The sequence below is a fragment of the Polypterus senegalus genome, chromosome 1 (genome assembly GCF_016835505.1).
Source record: "Polypterus senegalus isolate Bchr_013 chromosome 1, ASM1683550v1, whole genome shotgun sequence".
NCBI classification, from domain to species: Eukaryota; Metazoa; Chordata; class Cladistia; order Polypteriformes; family Polypteridae; genus Polypterus; species Polypterus senegalus.
Genome location: NC_053154.1, coordinates 332,857,414 through 332,881,143, shown reverse-complemented (window position 1 = coordinate 332,881,143; position 23,730 = coordinate 332,857,414). Strand labels below are relative to the sequence as shown.

The 23,730-nt window shown below is 41.4% G+C and overlaps 1 protein-coding gene across 1 annotated transcript in view; it reads right to left on the bottom strand.

The window, feature by feature from the left end:
- The window catches only part of pik3c2a (phosphatidylinositol-4-phosphate 3-kinase, catalytic subunit type 2 alpha), a 231,006-nt gene that overhangs the window by 24,230 nt on the left and 183,046 nt on the right, over positions 1-23,730 (bottom strand). Inside the window, exons 18-24 of the mRNA XM_039740786.1 lie at positions 20,198-20,378; positions 15,489-15,593; positions 13,284-13,376; positions 12,840-12,969; positions 10,462-10,598; positions 3,785-3,954; positions 531-687 (exon numbers count right to left, since the gene is read on the bottom strand). Of these exons, the coding sequence (XP_039596720.1) occupies positions 531-687; positions 3,785-3,954; positions 10,462-10,598; positions 12,840-12,969; positions 13,284-13,376; positions 15,489-15,593; positions 20,198-20,378 (973 nt within the window). The remainder of the gene's footprint in view (positions 1-530; positions 688-3,784; positions 3,955-10,461; positions 10,599-12,839; positions 12,970-13,283; positions 13,377-15,488; positions 15,594-20,197; positions 20,379-23,730) is intronic.

The following is a 23,730-nucleotide window of genomic DNA, read 5'->3' as shown; positions in this document are numbered from 1 at the left end:
GATGTGACATGACGTGCAATGCTGAGATTAAAGTTTTTGAACTGAAGAGAGGCTTCTTAACCTGTGAATGATGAGGAGGAAGAGGAGATTCTTCAATCTAAAAGGCCAATCCTGTGTAAATGCTTTTCCAGTTCATGTACTACTCTATTTTTTTTCTGGACGCATTAATTTAACAATATTTTTGGGAAAAAAAGTGAATGTTTTGCAAGGCTATGACTGGATGACCTGATGTATCGGTCAGGTGTAACGAGAGTTTTTTTCCAATGGATGCTCTTGACATTTTTCTGTGCTTTAGCACTGGTCTCCGTAGACCCTCATTCCACCAGGAACTTTGGTGCCTCAATTCTCAACAAAAACATGAGAAGAAAACTTTTTGGTAGGGCCTTCCTTTAACTGTCCGTTACTAAAGTCACACCACCTGCTGGTAAATGGGGTCAGTCTCCCACTTGCCCTTAATGCGAAGACACCACAGGGGATGTGCCGCCACACATGGGTCATAAATGGCACTTAATGGAGAATCTGAGATTTACCAAAGAAAGTAGGTTGAGAAAAAGGTTGGCGTGTTTCCTTATCAGATTGTAGGCCTGGCTGCAGAGGTCCACAAAGAGCTGGAAACGGCTGGTTGGTTTCTCACCACCATTGATCACATAAGCCATGTCAGAGGTCAGCACAAAAGGAGCTCGGTCTCTGGAAGGAAAAGGGAGAAGCAAACTGTTAGGTGCAGATGGAATTTCAACTGAGGACCATGAAACGTGCAGCACAGTACATTTGGAGTCACCACACAGAAGTTGATGTAAAAGACTTTATAAACAAATAAAAAATAATTACACAACATTCATATATTTTAAAATAAAGCTCAGTCTGCACTAACATAGAAATACTTGAAAACTTAAGATTTTTGTTGTAAACCTTTCCTATTGGTCACTTGTTTACAGTGCAAATCGGGAATACAGTCATATGAAAAAGTCTGGGAACCCCTCTCAGCCTGCATAATAATTGACTCTCCTTTCAACAAAAAAGATATCAGTGGTATGTCTTTCATTTCCTAGGAACATCTGAGCATTGGGGAGTTTACAGAACAAAGATTTTTAGTGAAGTAGTATTTAGTTGTATGAAATTAAATCAAATGTGAAAAACTGGCTGTGCAAAAATGTGGGTCCCCTTGTCATTGTGCTGATTTGAATGTCTGTCACTGCTCAGTGCTGATTACTTGGCTGGATGAGCTCATTAAGCCTTGAACTTCATAGACAGGAGTGTCCAGTCATGAGTGGTAAAAGGTATTTAAGGTGGTCAATTACAAGTTGTGCTTCCTTCCCTTTGACTCTCCTCTGAAGAGTGACAGACAGCATGGGATCCTCAAAGCAACTCTCCAAAGATCTGAAAACAAAGATTGTTGAGTCTCCTGGTTTAGGGGAAGGCTACAAAAAGCCATCTCAGAGGTTTAAACTGTCAGTTTCAACTGTAAAGAATGGAATCAGGAAATGGAAGGCCACAGGCACAGTTGCTGTTAAACCAACCAGGTCTGGCAGGCCAAGAAAAATACAGGAGCGGCATATGTACAGGATTGTGAGAATGGTTACAGACAACCCACAGATCACCTCCAAAGACCTGCAAGAACATCTCGCTGCAGATGGTGTATCTGTACATCGTTCTACAATTCAGCACATCTGTATGGCAGGGTGATGAGAAAGAAGCCCTTTCTGCACTCACACCACAAACAGAGTTGCTTGTTGTATCAAATGCTCATTTAGACAAGCCAGATTCATTTTGGAACAAAGTGCTTTGGACTGATGAGAAAAAAATTGAGTTATTTGGTCAGAACAAAAAGAGCTTTGCATGACAGAAGAAGAACACCGCAATCCAAGACAAACACCTGCTACCTACTGTCAAATTTGGTGGAGGTCCCATCATGCTGTGGGGCTGTGTGGCTAGTTCAGGGACTGGGGCCCTTGTTAAAGTCGAGGGTCGGATGAATTCAACCCAATATCAACAAATTCTTCAGGATAATGTTCAAGCATCAGTCACAAAGTTGAAGTTACTTAAGCAGGGGTTGGATATTCCAACAAGACAATGAGCCAAAACACAGTTGGAAATCTACAAAGGCATTCATGCAGAGGGAGAAGTACAATGTTCTGGAATGGCCGTCACAGTCCCCTGACTTGAATATCATTGAAAAGCTATGGGATGATTTGAAGCAGGCTGTCCATCAAATTGAACTGAACTGGAGAGATTTTATATGAAGAATGGTCAGAAATACCTCCATCCAGAATCCAGACACTCATCACAGGCTATAGGAGGACAGCGTCGAGAGGCTCAAAGGAGCAAAAGGAGGCTCAACTAAGTATTGATGTCATATCTCTGTTGGGTGCCCACATTTATGCACCTGTCTAATTTTGTTATGATGCATATTGCATATTTTCTGTTAATCTAATAAACTTAATGTTACTGCTGAAATCCTCCCGTGTCCATAAGGCATGTCAGATATTAAAAGGAAGTTGCTACTTTGACAGCTCAGCTAATGAGAAACAAAAATCCAAAGAATTAAGAGGGGTTCCCAAACTTTTTCATATGACCGTAAATCAAAATGCTGAAATTACAAGGGAAAAAAAACAAAGACCGCCAGAAGAAAACACCAAACCAGACTTCATGTTCTGGACCAAGGGTGGGCAATGTTGGTCCTGGAGGGCCGCAGCGGCTACAGGTTTTCATTCCAACCCAATTGCTTAATTAGAAACCAATCCTTGCCAGTCTTATGGCTTGTTAGTCTGCAATGTAAGGTTCTTATATTGTAGATTTTGTTCCTTTCCAAGGATATCATCTAAATGATTTGAAGCCTAAAATGGATAATTTTCAGTCTGTCACATTTTTTCTATCAAGTCTTTTATTATATCAAACAGTGCATGATGAACACACACAGAAAAGTTAGCTTGAGAACTGCTGGGTGGCTGCTTTGTCTTTTGCATCTTATGGCTAATGAGGAGCCATTAAAACAGTGAATGCAGCAGTTTAAGATTGAAATAAGCAATCGAGGGTGGGGAACCTTAACAAGTGAGACCACTAAAATGATGCATCAAAATGTCATTTAAGCAAAAAGGGCTTCATCAGCAATAATTGACTTCTCATTAAGAAACTGCGCTGGAACAAAAAACAAATAAATGCAATGAAATATTTACGGCTTTCAAGACGCAGTACAGGTCAGCCGATGCGTGGAAGTTAAGAAAATGACAAAAAGAGCTTTACAATACACTATGTGCAGTGTGTGGAAACAGGCAAAGCTGTTGGCAGGCTTTGAAGTAACGTAAGAGGAACAGGGGGTAAGAGCACCTAAAAGGCCGCAGGAGGTGACTTGAGGACACACTTGTGTACTTGACGGACTGACTCAAGACGTCGTCGATTAAATAAAGCCAGTACAAGATCTGCCATCCTGGGATGAAAGGCTAACAAGCTAGAGATGTGCAAGGAAGCGACGTCAAGACACCGAAATGAGTAAAAGCTAATGGACTATTGATATCTGATGAGGCTATTAAGGCAAACAACACTTTGACAAATAAACAAACAAATTGGTGTAATACAATTTAAGCCTATTTATTAGGAGTCTGCAAAGACTTCCATTGCCAGCCACTATAACTGAACCCGTGTCCTCGCCAGTTATTTTAGACAATTAGCTAAACCACAACAGACCGCATAAAAAAAATCTCCCAAGCGTGTATTTAGAAGGAATACTTTTTGGACCTTCAACATTTCCAAACCAGACCCCCGACACTCAAGTCAACCATTTAAGTACCTTTTAAAACTTCCAAACATCTGAGCGTGTCCAAGAAACTTGCCGAAGTCGATGTGGAACATGTGCCCTGTGGAACGAAGCATGATGTTGTCGTTGTGTCGATCACAGATGCCCAAGACGTAGGTGGCAACGCAGCACCCTGCACACGAGTAGATGAAGTTTTCAGAAGCCTGCGAAATAAAAAAATCAAAGAAGAAACGAGTCTCAGAACTTCCATCAAATCAGGACAAGCTCATTGTTTGATTTGCTCCCTCATTGGATCCTCCAAATTGTAGTTTTCTCTAGCTAGCCAATCAAAAAGAGAAGAGCTGCACTACAAGTTAATGCGGATTTTGTTGGTGCTCATGTCACAAGCCAGTCATGAAGACATAAAACACATTTAAAACAATTAGACTGTTAATCAAATGTCATGTATATTCCCTACTGACACTGTATTGGTTAACAACAATTATGGAGCCGCGGGGCACAGTGTGCCAAAGTAGTAATGTGCTTCCTTCTGTTATTTAACTTCTTATTAAAAATATTTACTATAATCAAATTTGACCTCATGAAGAATAAGTTTGGTATTTTTTCCAAGTCCAGGTTATTTCTTATATACATTTGCCATGTGAAATTATGCTCTAAAAACACAGAGCTGGTCCGGCCATTTTATAGTGGAACCTTACGGGGCACAGGAGACTCAACTACGCTCAATTTCTTAAGCCAGGCCAGTTAAAATGTACTGATCTGCATCTTACCTGTAGATTGTAAAACAGCTTATATATGTGTCATTTTTGAACAAAAACACACCAATGTTACGATGTTCAGTCATTTTAAAAGACGGCCAGCCGTGTCCGATAGATAGCTCAGCTCTCGTCTAACTTTTCACCCCCACGTGGCGTGGTCTACTCATGAAAGAGCAAATCACAGTAAAAAACTCTTTGTGCCATGTGGCTGGTTTCATTTTGATATTCTTCCGTGTTTATGTGGGAGCTCACACTAGCAAATAGAAAAACAGTAGCAGGAATATGCAATAGAACAATTATTTCAGATCCCTTTTGTTGTCATAAACACGCACCGGAAACACTGCAAGGCAGGTTTTGTTTTATCAAAGCGTTTCCTGCTTCATCATTAAGTGTTTAGGCTTTTATTTTCCAGTGGCTCCTCATGCCCCATAAGGCTGCATTATAAAAATTTATTCAAAATGCTTAACTTTAGAACACAATCTCGCGTGGCACATGCATATACATCATGTCTGTGAAGAAGTTACTTTGACTTTAAAAATACCAAACGTATCAATGCTTCTGTAGAGAATTTTTTTATTTTTTAATGATTTGGTAGTCTCGTCCTATCAAGGAAACACCTGGTCACATGGTAGTCAGTGCTGCTACTGGCCAGTCTTGTGTTCATGTCATTCAGTTTCATATCTGCTGTTCACGGTAGTTTACACTTTGTGTTTTGTGACTGAAACTCGGCTTCACTGTCATTTCATTAATATGTCTGAAATGCTTTTTCTGTAAATTAGGTAATGAAACAATCCTTTCCTAGGCTGATTGCTACAGTGAAAATAGGCAATTTGTTTCTGACGTCAATGTAAAATCTGGGAGATGTTCTAATCAACTTAACGTATATACTCGCACATTAGTTCGGACTTGATTTTACCGTATAATTTCTGGTATTTTATAATGCCGGTCGTATAAGTCGAATGCGGAAAACTCACGCTATTAGTCTAAGAGATTACAATATGCTAACGACCACCTGAGAGAGATAACCACGGAGCACACGCCCTTTTTTTCCCTATGTATTGTGCCTACTGTGTAACACCTGAACTATTCTGAAGTGCCGTTTCCACTGATTTGTGTGTTTTGCATCTCACACACCTTTATCGTAAGAACATCCCTTATCTACGATGGAGCATTTGATCAGTAGAAAATATGAAGCTGGTTTTTAATTAAACATCGTTGAAGTAGCGAAAGAAATTGGTAACTGCGTTCCTGCAATGAAATTCAATGTGTCTGAGAAACTGCTGTGAGACTGGAGGAGGCAAGAAGATGTTAAAAAAAAAAAAAATTGAAGTGTCGCATTTTTGAAAGGGTGTATAAGTCGGGGTCTGATTTTATGATCGATTTTTCGAGTTTCAAGACCTGACTTGTATGCGAGTAAATACGGTATACAGTAATCACTCGCTATATCGCGCTTCGACTTTTGCGGCTTCACTCTATCGCGGATTTTAAATGTAAGCACATCTAAATATATATCACGGATTTTTCGCTGGTTCGCCGCTTTCTGCGGACAATGGGTCTTTTAATTTAGGTTACATGCTTCCTCAGTGTGATTGCCCAGTTGATTTCATACAAGGGACGCTATTGGCGGATGGCTTAGAAGCTACCCAATCAGAGCATGTATTACATATTAACTAAAACTCCTCAATGCTATAAGATATGCTTCCCGCGTGGCGCTTGTTTTGTTTGCTTCTCTCTGTCTCTCTCACTCTCTCTGCCTGACAGAGGGGGTGTGAGCAGAGGGGGCTTTTTACACAGTGGCTGTTTGCCTAGAAGATAGGACGCTCCTCTACAAAATGCCGCTTTATCAAAGCAGGTATTGATTTTTTGATTGTTTGCTTTTCTTAGCGAACTCTCTCTGACATTATCTGCTCTTCACGGTGCTCCTTTGAAGATAACATATGTTTGCATTCTTTTAATTGTGAGAAAGAACTGCCATCTCTGTCTTGTAATGAAGCACAGTTTAAACGTTTGACTAAAGGGTGTTATTTCATGTCTAGAGGGCTCTAATAATGTTAATAGTGTGGGAGAGTTTATAAGGGCTTAAAATATATAAAAATAACCATACTGTACAAACATATGGTTTCTACTTCGCGGATTTTCACCTATCGCGGGGGGGCCTGGAACGCAACCCCCCCGATCGAGGAGGGATTACTGTATAAGGCATTTTGTTATTGAGCAAAATTCACAATAAAGGTTTATTCTCCAAGGAAATCCATTCGAGTTATCGCATAGTTGGCACACAAAACAGAAAATTCTCAATGGCCAGTGGCTGGCAGGAACACTAATAAAGCGAAAAGCAAGTGACGGTGAGATACTCAGCTGGGTCTAAGAAGGAACAATTTGTTACAGTCGGATGTCGCATTTGCATTTAAGGCACTTTTGTTTCTGCAGTTATATGTTTGAATAAAAGTGCAATTGTGTTATTCTTGTGAAAATGTTTCTTTGCTATTTGGACTTCAGGCTTCATACATTATATAGTTTATGCCTACATTTTGTCATCTACTACTAGAATATAAAAAGTTTCTGTTTTAACAATGTGTTGACACAGATTACTGTAGAAACGGAACAGACATGAAATGCGTGTGTTCCAAATAACGATCTATTATTTCCACTCTAAAACTCCACTTCACTCCCAGATACTCAATCAAGGCATGAGCTGAGAGAAGTTCGTGCACGCTCTAAATTGGTGGGGGATGGAATAGCGGCTTCTCTTTATCAGCACATTTAGAAGACAAAGGCGCTGGCGGAGAGGTGTGAAGGGATTTAAGAAGCAGTTTAAGGTGGGACGGAATTACGAGTTTTTCAGAGGCTCTGGTAATTCTAGTGTTAAGCAAAAAGGGCTTCATCAGCAATAATTGACTTCTCATTAAGAAACTGCGCAGGAACAAAAACAAATAAATGCAATAAAATATTTACGGCTTTCAAGACGCAGTACAGGTCAGCCGATGCATGGAAGTTAAGAAAAGGACAAAAGAGCTTTACAATACACTATGTGCAGTGTGTGGAAACAGGCAAAGCTGTTGGCAGGCTTTGAAGTAACGTAAGAGGAACAGGGGTAAGAGCACCTAAAAGGCGCGGGAGGTGACTTGAGGACACACTTGTGTACTTGACGGACTGACTCAAGGCGTCGTCGATTAAATAAAGCCAGTACAAGATCTGCCATCCTGGGATGAAAGGCTAACAAGCTAGAGATGTGCAAGGCGACGTCAAGACACGAAATGAGTAAAAGCTAATGGACTATTGATATCTGATGAGGCTAATAAGGCAAACAACACTTTGACAAATAAACAAACAAGTTGGTGTAATACAATTTAAGCCTATTTATTAGGAGTCTGCAAAGACTTCCATTGCCAGCCACTATAACTGAACCCGTGTCCTCGCCAGTTATTTTAGACAATTAGCTAAACCACAACAGACCGCATAAAAAAAATCTCCCAAGCGTGTATTTAGAAGGAATACTTTTTGGACCTTCAACATTTCCAAACCAGACCCCCGACACTCAAGTCAACCATTTAAGTACCTTTTAAAACTTCCAAACATCTGAGCGTGTCCAAGAAACTTGCCGAAGTCGATGTGGAACATGTGCCCTGTGGAGCGAAGCATGATGTTGTCGTTGTGTCGATCACAGATGCCCAAGGCGTAGGTGGCAGCGCAGCACCCTGCACACGAGTAGATGAAGTTTTCAGAAGCCTGCGAAATAAAAAATCAAAGAAGAAACGAGTCTCAGAACTTCCAGCAAATCAGGACAAGCTCATTGTTTGATTTGCTCCCTCACTGCTATCCTCCAAATTGTAGTTTCTCTAGCTAGCCAATCAAAAGAGAAGAGCTGCACTACAAGTTAATGCAGATTTTGTTGGTGCTCATGTCACAAGCCAGTCATGAAGACATAAAACACATTTAAAACAATTAGACTGTTAATCAAATGTCATGTATATTCCCTACTGACACTCTATTGGTTAACAACAATTATGGAGCGGGGCACAGTGTGCCAAAGTAGTAATGTGCTTCCTTCTGTTATTTAACTTCTTATTAAAAATATTTACTATAATCAAATTTGACCTCATGAAGAATAAGTTTGGTATTTTTTCCAAGTCCAGGTTATTTCTTATATACATTTGCCATGTGAAATTATGCTCTAAAAACACAGAGCTGGTCCGGCCATTTTATAGTGGAACCTTACGGGGCACAGGAGACTCAAAAATAAAGCCTGCAAATTGACCAACTACGCTCAATTTCTTAAGCCAGGCCAGTTAAAATGTACTGATCTGCATCTTACCTGTAGATTGTAAAACAGCTTATATATGTGTCATTTTGAACAAAAACACACCAATGTTACGATGTTCAGCCATTTTAAAAGGCGCCAGCCGTGTCCGATAGATAGCTCAGCTCTCGTCTAACTTTTCACCCCCGTGGCGTGGTCTACTGATGAAAGAGCAAATCACAGTAAAAACTCTTTGTGCCATGTGGCTGGTTTCATTTTGATATTCTTCCGTGTTTATGTGGGAGCTCACACTAGCAAATAGAAAAACAGTAGCAGGAATATGCAATAGAACACTGCAAGGCAGGTTTTGTTTTATCAAAGCGTTTCCTGCTTCATCATTAAGTGTTTAGGCTTTTATTTTCCAGTGGCTCCTCATGCCCCATAAGGCTGCATTATAAAAATTTAACCAAAATGCTTAACTTTAGAACACAATCTCGCGTGGCACATGCATATACATTATTCCTGTGAAGAAGTTACTTTGACTTTAAAAATACCAAACGTATCAATGCTTCTGTAGAGAATTTTTTATTTTTTAATGATTTTGGAGTACACCTGGTCACATGGTAATCAGTGCTGCTACTGTCCAGTCTTGTGTTCACGTCATTTAGTTTCATATCTGCTGTTCACGGTAGTTTACACTTTGTGTTTTGTGATTGAAACTTCGGCTTCACTGTCATTTCATTAATACGTCTGAAATGCTTTTTCTGTAAATTAGGTAATGAAACAATCCTTTCCTAGGCTGATTGCTACAGTGAAAATAGGCAATTTGTTTCTGATGTCAATGTAAAATCTGGGAGATGTTCTAATCAACTTACCGTATATACTCAGCACATAAGTTGGACTTGATTTTACCGTATAATTTCTGGTATTTTTATAATGTCGGTCATATAAGTCGAATCGGGAAAACTCACGCTATTAGTCTAAGAGATTACAATATGCTAACGACCACCTGAGAGAGTAACCACGAGCACACGCCCTTTTTCCCCTATGTATTGTGCCTACTGTGTAACACCTGAACTATTCTGAAGTGCCGTTTCCACTGATTTGTGTGTTTTGCATCTCACACACTTTTATCGTAAGAACATCCCTTATCTACGATGGAGCATTTGATCAGTAGAAAATATGAAGCTGGTTTTAATTAAACATCGTTGAGCAGTGGTGACATATTCAGATGGTTGTGGTTTTACATATTTTAAACTATTTCTGTGAATAATAAGACGATATCCAAAATATGGCTAAGAAAACAATAACTGAAAGTGACCTATTCTGTTCTGTGACACCACACTGATTTTTCATTCTCATTTCTAGCGCCCACTGTCTTTTGTTTACTTGCATTACCCACAGATGTGCTCATATTTTGTGCTACAGCTCTGAAGACGGTGCTTGAGAAAACTTGTAAGTAGCGTCTGTCTACAGGTGGCCTATTTCTAGTCAACATGCTAATAGACATTTTAAGTACAAAATCGGGTTATGAACACTGGTCGGAAAGTAACCCAAAGCTTGTCTGTATGCTTAAATGATTCCTATAAATAAGAAAACATTTATATAGCGCCTTTCCCATGCTCAAAGCACTATATATGTATAAAGCGACCACGCATCCTCTATTTCCATAAATGTGTTCGTATGTGCACCATTGTTCATGTGCTGCTTACCTTTTCATATTCCTCCTCTGTTGGGTTGTACTTCCTTAACCACTCTGCGAGGGGCTTGTCTTTAAAGGACCCTGTGACTCCATATTCAACTTGGATTTTCCTCAGCGTCTCTGACGAAGGCACAAGTTCCACCATTCCTAAGTTAAAACAGCAGAAAAATAATTTAACATTTCGGAGAGCCAAATAGGAGCGTCTGATCAGCGCTGTGCATACAATAAGATTTCATTTTCAAAGAGTCTTATGTTAAGAATATAGAAGTTGGACGCCCAGTGAGCAGATTCATGCACATTGGCTTATAAACTGTAAACATGCCATGGTATGAGGAACTCTTTATCTGATTTACAATGACGGACATACTGGGCCCCTCTGGGGGCAACGCTAGGTCCACTGCTTCTTTTAGTTTATATGAGTCATCAAGATGAAAAAGTCACTAGGAAAGGGGAAAAGCTTGCAGAAGACACAAAACTAAGGACAATGGCTGCTAATTGTAGAATCGGCAAAAGGCCGCTGGTGAGAATTCAGATGGGAGTTAAATTTAGTGCATTCAGAAAGTTCTCAGACCTCTTCACTTTTTACACATTTTGTTGCTATGTTGCAGGCTTGTGCTAAAATCTTTTAAACTCATTGTTTAACTCAACAAACAACACTCAATACCCAAGAATGGTCAAGCAAAAACACAGTCAACAGTGTTGGAAGCAGGAAAAACCTCAGCAACTTTGATAAGAGCCAACCTATGATGGACAGACCACTGGGTTAGTACAACTCCAAAATATCAGGCCTTGTGGGGTGTACCTGGCATGCAGTGGTCAGTACCTACTAAAAGTGGTACAAGGAAGGACAACCGGGCAACAGAGTTTTGAGCGCCCAAGGCTCAATGATACACATCTGGTGTGATGCCACAGAAGAGCTACTGGAGCACAAATTGCTGAAACACTTCATGCTGGCCATGACAGGTGAAACGTGTCAGAACACAGTGTCTAATGGCTTGCTGCATACCCACAGACCAGTCTGAGTGCCCTTGCTGACTGCAGACCACTGCCTGAAAGCACCCACAATGGGCAAGTAAGAGTCAGAACTGGACTATGGACCAATGCAAGGAGGTGGACTTGTCTGACGAATCACGTTTTCTTTTAGATTGTGAGGGAGGCCGGGTATTTGTGGGTCGTAGGAGAAGAAGGCAGGCCAGCGGAGGCAGTGTGATGCTCTGGGCAATGTTCTGCTGGAAAACCTTGCATCCTGGCATACATGTGGATGTTACTTTGACACGTACCACCTACTCAAACATAGTTGCAGACCATGTACACCCCTTCATATCAATGGGATTCCCCAATGGCAGTGGTCTCTTTCAGCAGAACAATGTGCCCTGCAACACTGCAAAATTGTTCAGGAATGGTCTGAAGAACATAAAGAGCTCAAGGTACTGACACAACAGATCTCAATCCTGTTGAACATCTGTGGGATGGGCTGGAAAAACAAGTCCAATTCAAAGAGGCCTCACCTCGTAACTTACACAGGAATTAAAGGATCTGCGGCTTATGTCATAGTGCAGATACCACAGGACTTCTCCAGAGGTCTTGTGGAGTCCACGTCTTGACGGGTCACAAGGAGGGGACACCTACGCAATTTTAAGCAGGTGGCAGACTGATGTGTATTCTAAGAGTTTTCAGGTAAGGTTGACAGAGTCTTTAAGGACAGCAATGATGGCACCAGGCAGTGGTGACGTTTTACTTGTTGATTAGCACAGTAAATCGAGTAAGGATTTCACTGGACTCTGTATGCTCTGTACATGACACACTAATAAACCTCTAAATGTGTATATCTGAGGCTCAAACACCACAGCGAAAGACTTTGAAACTCATGACTCACCATACATTCGTTTCCTGGACCTTACTGGCTGTTTAAGCAGATATTAAGCTTGGTGACCCACTGAAAATCTGATCTAGAAAATCTGTCTTGGCTACTGTGCCGTTTTCACATTACCACTTACAGAAATAAAGGAGATGCCCTAAAAGACTTACAACAGCAAAACATATGGTGACATGGCATGTGGAGATATGGAACATGGAGTGTGAAAGGCTTTAGCTGAGGTGGATGGAAATGTTGGGCCTCGACTGTATCCATACAGCTCGTGTATTTACTGCGTTCTATGTAGGCCGCTTATTTAGATTTTTTTTATGTGCGTCTTTTCTTGGTGTTGTACAACAGTGACTATTCTGAGGAGACGAGCGTGTAAGGATCCATTGTGTTACGTAAAAGCAACACAGCACTTGAACTTTGGAGTTAATTTAGAAACTTCTAATGCTTGTTCCCATTTCACACCTTTGGTGTCAGTAAAATGGCAGCATCTATTTGAGGAAAAAAAAAATGAACGAACGAACCTCTGTCTTTTCCTGTCGAGATGCATTTAAAATTGACAATTCGCAGATCTAAACCTTCCTGAATCCAGAGTTTATCCATGATCTTGATTAGCTGCAAAGCGAGCATGTCTTGACGAAGGTCTTCTCCTACCTGAAACAAAAAAAGAAAAACAAACCTCAAGTAAGCGGGTGGGTGGGCTGACATGAGGCACAAAAAGACAAATCACAAGTAAGTAAAACATTAAAGGTGTCAAATATCAATAAAGAGAAGGACAGGTAGAAAAAGTGATAAATACTAAATACAGATAAGAAAAGCACTGTATAAAAAGATAGTGATAGAGTGAGTGAAAGGCACTATAACACAATTGGATGATCATTTGACACCTTTTCATAATTTCATTAGCGCCATCATTAAACTCACCGACCTCCTGACATAAACATCCAGGACACTGTGGTCTACTTTACCTTAAACATGACGTTGATTTCGTCTCCAAGGGGGTCGGCATTTGTCAGGGCTATTTTGAGTGGCACGGCATTGGAGTTAAAAAAGGAGCAGGCCTAAACATAAAATAGACAGAAACCATGCAGTCAGCCATTTTATTATGTTTGCACCCTGCACATCCTGGCTTTACAAGGTGAACATCATTCAACACACTGGCAGACCTACAGTGGGATTTGAACTTGCAAGCATTGTGGATATAAATGCAATTTCTCATTTACAGTAACCGTGTCCAGATGAGTCCTCCCGATTGAACTTCTCCCTCTGTCACCCTCATTTAAACAGCAGCTGAATACTGTAACACAGGTGACAACTTTCTACAGGTTACACTGTTTTAGTGAAGCTAATGACAATGGCTGTCACCATTCAGTGACAATACACATCTGAAAGAGTGACATTATGATTACAGATGACGGAAAGAAGTCATCTCCTGTCATGCAACTCACACAGTGACCTCAGACAGAATAAAAGACAAGACGAAGGAGGCAAACACACCTGGTAAGAAGTCAGACGTGCAGCGTTTTTCTCGTCTGTTCCCATCAGCAGTGCCCCTTGACTCCTCTGACCAGCCAAGAGACAAACAGGCATTGACTTTTACACTAAACTAGACTCATTATTCAGCTTCACTCAGGAAATTTCGTAAGAGAGTGGCGCCCCGTCCATCAGTCGGTGTATTGGAAGTTCCATGTGACTAATGGAGTGCTTTTCTGTCTGTGTTTTTATACCAAGGGATGAAATTATTGGCAGGCAGCGTAGTGTATTGGTTAAGGCCATGGACCAACCTTTGTGGTGTATCGATCCATGTTTTCACATGTGATTGTGTCCTCGACCCACCCTATCCCCCTCCATGAATTTACAGCCATTCTCTGAGCAGGGAAAAGGAGTCCCACGCTAACACCAGTGTTTAATGAATCAACAGCGATCGTCAATGATTTTCCTCCTTGGTGAAACCACCATAATCATCAGAGCAAGGGTTTTGCGAGGATCATCCAGGATTGATTCACAGGTGGATCACCACCAAACACGATCATCGGACCAGCGGATGGGGTTTTGTTTGGGGTCAGACGTGATCCAACTGCAATGATGCCGCTGTGAATAAAGCACGATCGTCAGAGTGGTGAAGAGGGGATAGGACGGGGCGGGATTTTGTCAGCAGCCCACCCTGCAATGCCACTGCTGCCCACAGATTAAGAAATGCTTGCCTAGGACATCAAACACTGAGGTTGTTGGCACAAATCCCACTAGTGTGACCTGAGCAAATCACTTCACCTATCTGTGCTCCAACAGGAAAACCAAAAGAAAGGGAACCAATCACATCTCAAATGTTGTGAGTCATATGCTAATAACGGAAACAAGTGGGAGTATAAAAGACTAGTGGAGGGCTTTATCTTGTGGTGCCTGAAGAACCAAATAAAATTCAAAAAAGAGCTGATGGTGGACATCTGGTGTACCAAGGAGCCTATGTGACCAGTAACCATTCAGGGGGAAGACATGGAAGTGGTGCAGAGCTACAAGTACTGAGGTTTCACATAAATAACAAACTGGACTGGTCTGACTACACAGCAGACTGGACTTCGTAAGGAAACTTGGGTGTCTTGTTGCTGGAAATGTTCTACCAGTTCATAGCAGCCAATGTGGTGCTCTACGCCGTGGTCTCCTGTGAAAAGAACTCGAGCTCAAAAGAAGCACAAGGCCAGAACAAACTTATCAGGAAAGCCTGCTCTATCAAAGGACAAAGCCTCAACACACTGGAAGCTGTTGTGGAAAAGTGGATGACAGCAAAACTGGATGCCATCATTAAATGTCCCTTCCATGCCCTCCAGTGGGCGCTCTTTTAGAACAATTTTAGCCACAGCTCATTCCATCACGGTGTGATAAGAAGCGCCTCTGGGGGTCTTTTCTGCCCTCTACTAACAGGCAATTGCTGTGCTTCTTCCTTATGTACTCGTTAAGTTCATTTCGAAATATCTCCACAATATACATTTATTTATTTATCTATCAATTGATTGGCTGTATTATTTATTTTGTGAGTCTGTATTCTTGTGTCTTATGTTCCTGCTGCTGCACAAATCAGAATTTCTCCATGGCATTAATAATGTTTAGCTAATCTAATTTCAATTGTTATTGTGTGTCTATTCTGGGTGGTCTAGAAGTGTCACACCTTACTGTACCTTAACATTGATTTCCTTTGCCTCCAAACTGGGATTTAGAGGAAGTCTGCATTTGTTCTTGACAAAGAAGGTCCTCGCTCTCTCCATGCCCTCCTGCAGGACAACCTAATACAAAAATAAAAAGAGAACACGTTCAGTGCCCGGCCTCAAGTGGTTTTCTCTTCTCCATTGAATGCAGAAAGGAAGATCAAAATGTGAACGGTCCACTATCATAACCGCAGCCCCTCGCTGTACAACAGTGACATATATGTGCTTGTTTATTGAGCCAGGCGCTACTAGGCTTACCACACGCATGAAAAAGCAGCAGCATGGAGAAAATGGACTCAACAGAAATGCACCTTATGAACCAGCCCCTCAGGGAAGACGGGGTCTTTTAAATGAAATGCAGAGTTCATGTCTGTTATGGAATGGAAAAAGTGAAAAGTACTGGATGATAGCTGGCAAATTGAACCTAGTGATATTCCTCTGGTCATGGGGGCATCAAACCTGTTACGATGTTTTCCTCTAATTACATAGCAGCATTACCTGAAAGAGACTCCAGCATGCTAATGGACCACTACGTTACTCAAACAGCCACCCAAAGTCACTTGTTAGACTCAGGGGAGTAAATACCACCAGGCCGGGTGAATCTAAACCTGTCCACAGATTGACGTAGTCACCGTGCGGTTTCTGGAAGAACTCTAGGCCTTCATTAAAGGAAATTTCAGAATAGATGAGGAACATTTGTAGAGACTTAGCAGTCAGGAAAGGGAGACAAAGGGGACTATAAAAGGACACAACACAAGGCCATGGCTGACATTTACACAAATAGTACTCTATGTGGTGATCAGTATAATCTCAAAACTCTTATCTACTTAAGATCCTCAAACCTACAAATTATTTTCCTCTGATTGCCACTTCTGACGTCGGTGAGAAATTTGTCCTTTTTTAATAACATCACAGATCTGATTTTTTCCAAGTTTCAAAAAGTTCCAATTGCTGAGTCACATCTTTTTTTTCCATCTCCTGCCCTAATCAGTAGCAGTTTATCTCATTTACACTGATGGATGATCATTTTCCTCCATAAGCTTATTATGACCGCTAGGTCCACTGCCCTCTCCCGGACAATGCAACTTACTTTTTTCATTAAGACTATTCTACCTTTTCTTCTCCCTTTAATTACCAGCATTATTAACACAGCTATTGTTACACCTGTCCCTAACAAACCTGCACTTGACACGGAGGACTTGAACTATCATTTCTGAGTCAAATATCACAACATGCTGTTGGGGGTCACTTGAAAGTCCATCTTTTCTCCAGTGATGTGTTTGAGGAATTCTAGTCTGGATTTAAGTGGTCTGTTAACACTTGTGATCTTGGACATGAATAAACATCCCTGGAGGAGCTCTTGTATATTTAAATACGAGCTTTCAGACCAGCAGCAATTTGTTGACATTGCTGGGCTTAGGTCTGGTCCGTCTTGTCTACCTCATGGTGTTCCTCAGGAATCAGTTCTTGGCCTTTTACTTTTTGTTTCAATGTGTCCTCTTAGTGCCATTACCAGGCGGTAGGGTTTAAGCATGCATTGTTATGCTGATGACAATAAGGCCCATCGACATGCAGGACACGCGCAGACCTCACCACCTCCTGCACTGGTCGCCTATTTGGCTGACATGGAAATCTTAGACAGACTAGTGAAAAAGCCAAGGCCAGAATAAGTTCATCCCCAGTGATTATAAGGAAAATGAACATGTTGTTATTAAAAATCCATGACTTTAATTACATCTGCGCAAGTTAATAATCCTGACGTCATTCTTGACCCCGCACATCAATCTTATCACTAAAGTAGCCTTTTTTCTTTTTAAGCAAATCTCAAGGCTACATCCTTCTCTTTCTCATATTGCAACAGAGACCCTCATTCACGCTTTTGTTACCTCACGACTTGACTATTGCAAATCGAACTCTACTTGGAGCCCAGACAGAACACAATATGTGCAAAATTCAGGAACAAGGGCCATCATACATTTAAAATCTTGGGAGCACAAAACTCCTACACCTCCACAATGACATTGGCTCCCAGTCCTTTACCATATTTTACACATACTTCTTAGTTTTTATCGCCCTTCATCGTTTTCTTTACTGAGTCCACACAGGCCTTCACGCTCACTTCATTCTGCGGACTTTGCGCTGTTAACCATTCCACAGTGCAGATTTTGTTACGTGTAATGGGGCCCACCATTGTGGAATGCCCTGCCTCTGGAGCTTCGCACTTCTACCACACTTTGTTTTTAAATCTAAACTTAAGACTTCTCTTTTTAACATTGCTCTGTTAGTTCTGTTAGCCTATTGTTTTTTTTATTATTGTTTTTTCATATTTTGATGTAAAATGTCCTTGAGTATCCCATAAGGACCTGCCCTGCATGGCACTGCCACTACACTCCACCCATCCACAGTGCAAATCCCACCCTTGCTGCCAACTGAATTACTGTGGTCTCGCAACACAAAGTCTTTTAGTGTGAAGGTCTGCACTGTGGTGAGCTGGTGGTAGGAACTACAGACCCACTTTCTCAGCTCAGAGGTGAGGATTTTGTGGTGTGGGCTGAATGGAGAGCTCCATCCATCTTGCCTGGGGAGCCCGTCTCTGACCACTGTGAGAGGTGCGCTTCCCTAGTGGGATCAGCTGATCTCTCTCTGTGCATGTCGTCACTACAGCGGCCACCTATTTTATTTGAGGTCTTAGCTATTCAAGGTAGCATGGGGTCCATATTACCTCAGATAATTGCACCGCGATACTTTATAGAGTAGCACGTCTAAAATATGACCGACTAAAACGTGGTTGAATTCTACAAGGAAGTGACAATGTGGGGACTGTAAAACAGGACAGTAAAGAATGTCAGTGTCTGGAGCAGGTACACATCTCCATATTCACAAGTGGAGGTTTAAGCAGTTAGCTGGTCACCCAGATGTGCTAAACTGGTGGAGTGGAGGCTAATCCATGTATAGAATCCACGTAAGGCTCACTGAAGGTGCTAAACTGGTAGAACAGAACTCAAATCCAAACATATGACTGGTCAGTGGAAAGTGTTGACAGCTACCTTTACAGGTGTGTGTATAAAAGCCTGTCACAGCCTCACTGATTCAGAAGTCAATTTCAAATGCAGCCATCCCGTCTGATTTCTACCTGACAGAAATGCCTCCGACTCCTCTGAAGACGGACATACAATCGCTGAAGACACCAATAAAGAAATGTAAGACATCTGTCTTGTTCCATAGATCCCCTTAGGCTGTATGTATGTTTACACTCACTGAACAAATTCTAATGCCTTGTTATGCATGCAGTTATCTAATCAGCCAATCAGGTGGCAACAGTACATTGCATACAATCATGCAGATAGAGGTCAGCAGCTTCACAAAAAATGAGATCTCAGTGATTTTCGACCAACGGCATAATTGTTGGTGCCAGACAGCTGATAAGTCGCTCAGGATTCTCACGTACAACAGTCTCATTCTACATTTACACTAGTTACATGACGTGGGACATTCACTCTCGTTCCACCAAGAGAAAAGTGGGTTGTGAATAAGTTAAGAGGAAAAACTGGGCTATGACATCATTAAGGCCGGGAAACACTGTTCTAAAGTTTACACAGAATGATGTGAAAAATAAAAACATCCAGTGAGACAGGACGGATACACCTTGTGGGTAAGAGAAATCAGATGAGAATGGCTGGAGAAACTCAGTGACTTGGTAATTCAGATAACCACTTGGTGCAACTGTGGTGAGTGGAAAAGCATTTCAGAATGCACGATACGTTGAACCTTAAGGAGGATAGTCTACAACATCAGAAGGCCATGCTGGGTTTCACTCCCATCATCCAAGAACAAGAAGCCAAGGCTACAGCGGGCACAGGCTTACCAAAACTAGACAGCTGAACACTGAAAAAGTGACAAGTGGTTTCACGAATCTCAATTTCTGCTGAGGCACACAGATGGCAGGGTCAGAATGCATCACCAACAGCATGAATCCAAGCACCCAACCTGCCTTGTGTCAACAGTCCATTCTGGCAGTAGTGGCGTAAAGGTGTGGAGAATGTTTTCTTGGCACACTTTGAGTCTGTTTATACCAATCAATCATGGCTTGAACGCAGTATTGCTGCTGACTGTGCGTATCCCTTCATGGGCACAACTGACCCATCTTCTGATTGCTACTTCCATTGTGATGATGCACCATATGTCACACAGCAAACTGGCTTCAAGAACATGACAATGAGTTTGGTGCTCTTTAGTGGCCTTCTTGGGCATCTCTGGGATGTCTGCAGCGTGAATGTACAGCTGACAAATCTGCAGAAACTGTGTGATTCAATGGTGTCCGCATGGACAAGAACCTCAAGGGAAATGTGCCGTAAATTTTATGAAATGGATGCCACCAGAAGGACAAAAGGAGACCCTACTCCAAGTGCTGGTGCAGTGGTCCTAGAATTTGCTTAGTGAGTGTACATTATATACTGTAATGTATAAGAAGTGAAAGATGCATGTAATAGAAAAGTTAAAAAATGTGACTTGTACTGTATTAGTCTTAATATCTCTGCCGTGGTTACTGAGAAGGGACATGCTAGAAGAACACAATCCCATGTGTCTCCCCAACTGGCTACAGCAACAGGCCTGGCATTGTCTTCATTCAAGATGGCATCTGCACAAGTGTATGCATACAAGGTGCATGGAGAAGCTCAAACCTGTCTTGCTGATCCACCAGCTTGCCGCACTTTTTCAGCCACGACTTCCAAGAGCTGCACAAATCTGGTCTGCTTCTCCAGCTCCTCTCTCAGCCCTTTGCCACACAGAGAGAGCAAGGCACCTAAAACATTTTCATAGCGAGCTCTGAAAAGCGGGTCCTGGGCAGCATCCTTCAAGAGCCTGCAATGAGAAGATTGGACAACATTGGTAAACGAGCTGCAATCGTTTGTTGGAGGTCTTCAATAAATCAATATGCTCTTTAAATAAACATGCTATGGACATAACCTAAGATCAGATTTTCTGGCTTCTGAACCTTCGCTACTCACTGCTCCCTTGGCTACTTAACTGCTGTGTGGTCATCACCGACTTCCACGCTCCCAGGTGTTCACCACAACTGGACCTGAATATATTCTTACATTTAAATGATCTCCATGATTAGTGAGTTGGCCGTTTGATTCTCTTATTCCAAGATATTCTGAAATATTTATACCAAATCTTGAAACACTCATGTCTCTGTTTTCTATTTTTTGTTGCCAGCGGTTTAGACTTTAATGGCTGTGTGTTGAGTTATTTTGAGGGGACAGCAGATTTACACTGTTATACAAGCTGTACACAGACTACTGTACATTGTATTAAAGTGTCATATCTTCAGTGTTGTCCCATGAAAAGATATAATAAAATATTTACAAAAATGTGAGGGGTGGACTGACTTTTGTGAGATACTGTATATTTGTTTAGTCAGCTGCCTAGACAGGAGGTCGCTCTGTTCCTACTATTACTAATGACAAAACGGGCCTTGTGCATCTCACTAGCAAGATGGGAACAAAAACGTCAGAGGCTCCTTTATGTTGAATGGACAGCAGACGAATGAGGTGGTCATCACCAGCACACATTGCCTTTCATTTTCTTTGCTGTATGATTTTTATTTTAACACGTGCCTTTCGGAGTTTCTCTTCCTCCAGCAATCTCAAGAAATCCAGCAGATATGTTTGCTTCTGTATTTTTGGTATTTCCACTTAAAATCTTAAAAATGACGGTTTTAAAAGAAAAATAATAGCCTGTTCTATAGTTTTCAGTCTCCTAATTTTGTCCTAACACTGTAAACGCAGAATATACTATAAATGTAACAAACCAAACAAGAACATTCAGTCCATTTGTCACCTATTTGTTTAGCTAACAGCCAAGCTGTCCCCATATCTCATCCAGAGCCAAATAACTAAAAACGGCTATTTAAACAAAGCCAATGTCTGTCAACACAGAGTTCTCACATAGTTTACAAAGTATCACTGCCACACTAAAATACCCAAAAACATAGACCTTTGCCTACCCTCAGCACGTGCGCATTGGGGGAAATTCCTTGATGGGAAGGTGTAATGAAAAATTCTGAGCCCCATGAAAATCTGATTCCAATGTGCTTAATGATCGTTCAAGGCAATGGGCACATGCGGGACTCTAACAGCACATTCGGTGCATAGAAGAAGAAAGAGGATTTTAAAGAGGCCGCAGCAGTTCACCCCGTGTAACTTGACACAACAGTCCTCAGAACAGGCAACGCACATCTTGTTGATAAGACGGGAAATAAAAACAATGCAAATGTTAAAGTGACACTAAAAAGGAATCAGCTCTGTGCTCATTCATAAGAGGATTATGAGCCGTCCACAGAAATCTGAGGGCACCTTGTACCAAACAACATTTGTGTAACGAATGAATGAGTGAGTGAATCTAAGTCTCTCTATTCTTAAAAAAAAAAAAATCTTGCGACAATACGAGACTTTTTTCCTGCAATGCGACGTGATCTTTGGAAGAGTGACATAGAGAAACAAGTCACGTCATACTTACAACCTTTGGAAGCAAGTCCTGTGATACATACAGAGCAGGTTAGACATAATGGAAGTAGGAAAATGTGAAAGTCTCAAAAAAATTAGAGTAAAGATCACATTAGCACAAACAAACGGAAAATATTACTCGGTGAAATAATGGAACAGCGAAAAGAGATCGCATAGAGTTTGAGGATATCTGGGGGACAAGAGAGACAAGGCAGAGAGACAAAAGGACAGGTGCTATAAAGGCTTTTAAACGTTTGAAGCGCTGCACAAAATGTGGATCACGCAGCATGGCAGCAGCTAATCGAGCAAAGAGGAGGTTATATATATATATATATATATATATATATATATATATATATATAAAAGCATTTGTTTCCCATTGTATCACCGTTTAAGAGGAGCGTCCGCGTCTCAGCCACAATCTTCATAACGGTGTGTAGCACTGGCAAGGGGGTGAAGCCCCCTAGTAAGTAAATAAATGTGTCTCTGTTTCATTGCTTTTCAGCATTGTGCTTTCGTGTCTCTATCTGTCCTGTAATATCGTCAGCTTAGCTGCATTCTTTGTCTGTCCACGTCGTTAAGTGCCTTGTTATTAATTTTGCAGCGGAATGCGCGCCCCCTTACTGAACAGACCGCATTTAAGTAATATATTTTAATTAGAGGCTGTCAACTGAGTTATTTACAATCCAATTTTCATGGGGTTCTGAATTGGTAATGCTGCCGGTCGAAAAACAGTAGCGACTGGAAAATAATTTGCCAGACATTTTGCACATGTAGGCTGCATTCAAATTGTATAAAATGTAATTCAGATATGTGCAGGTAAGTGGCACAACATACACCAACACTTCAATGCCAGCTATGTTTAGTTCCTGTGACAGATGACCAATCACCTGAGATGTTGCAATGAATAGAATCCAATCAGGGATGGGATTACGAAATAAGCACAAACCAATCACAGTGGAGATGTTGCATTCACCAGTGTATCAGACTCTGGCAAGTATTTTTAAAAGTCTATTTTTGGGGGATCAAAAACAACTGGGTAATGTGGACAAAAGATAGATAGATAGATAGATAGATAGATAGATACTTTATTAATCCCAAGGGGAAATTCACATAATCCAGCAGCAGTATACTGATACAAAGAAACAATATTAAATTAAATAGTAATAAAAATGAAAAGAATCAAAATAAAATTAATGTTCGCATTTACTCCCCCGGGTGGAATTGAAGAGTCGCATAGTGTGGGGGAGGAACGATCTCCTCAGTCTGTCAGTGGAGCAGGACAGTGACAAAAGTCTGTCACTGAAGCTACTCCTCTGTCTGGAGATGATCCTGTTCAGTGGATGCAGTGGATTCTTCATGATTGACAGGAGTCTGCTCAGCGCCCATCGCTCTGCCACAGTTGTTAAACTGTCCAACTTTTATCCTACAATGGAGCCTGCTTCTTAACAAGTTTGTCCAGGCGTGAGGCGTCTTTCATCTTTATGCTGCCACCCCAGCACACCACCGCGTAGAAGAGGGCACTCGCCACAACCGTCTGGTAGAACATCTGCAGCATCTTACTGCAGATGTTGAAGGATGCCAACCTTCTCAGAAAGTATATTCTGCTCTGACCTTTCTTACATAGAGCATCAGTATTGGCAGTCCAGTCCAATTTATCACCCAGCTGCACTCCCAGATATTTATAGGTATGCACCCTCTGCACA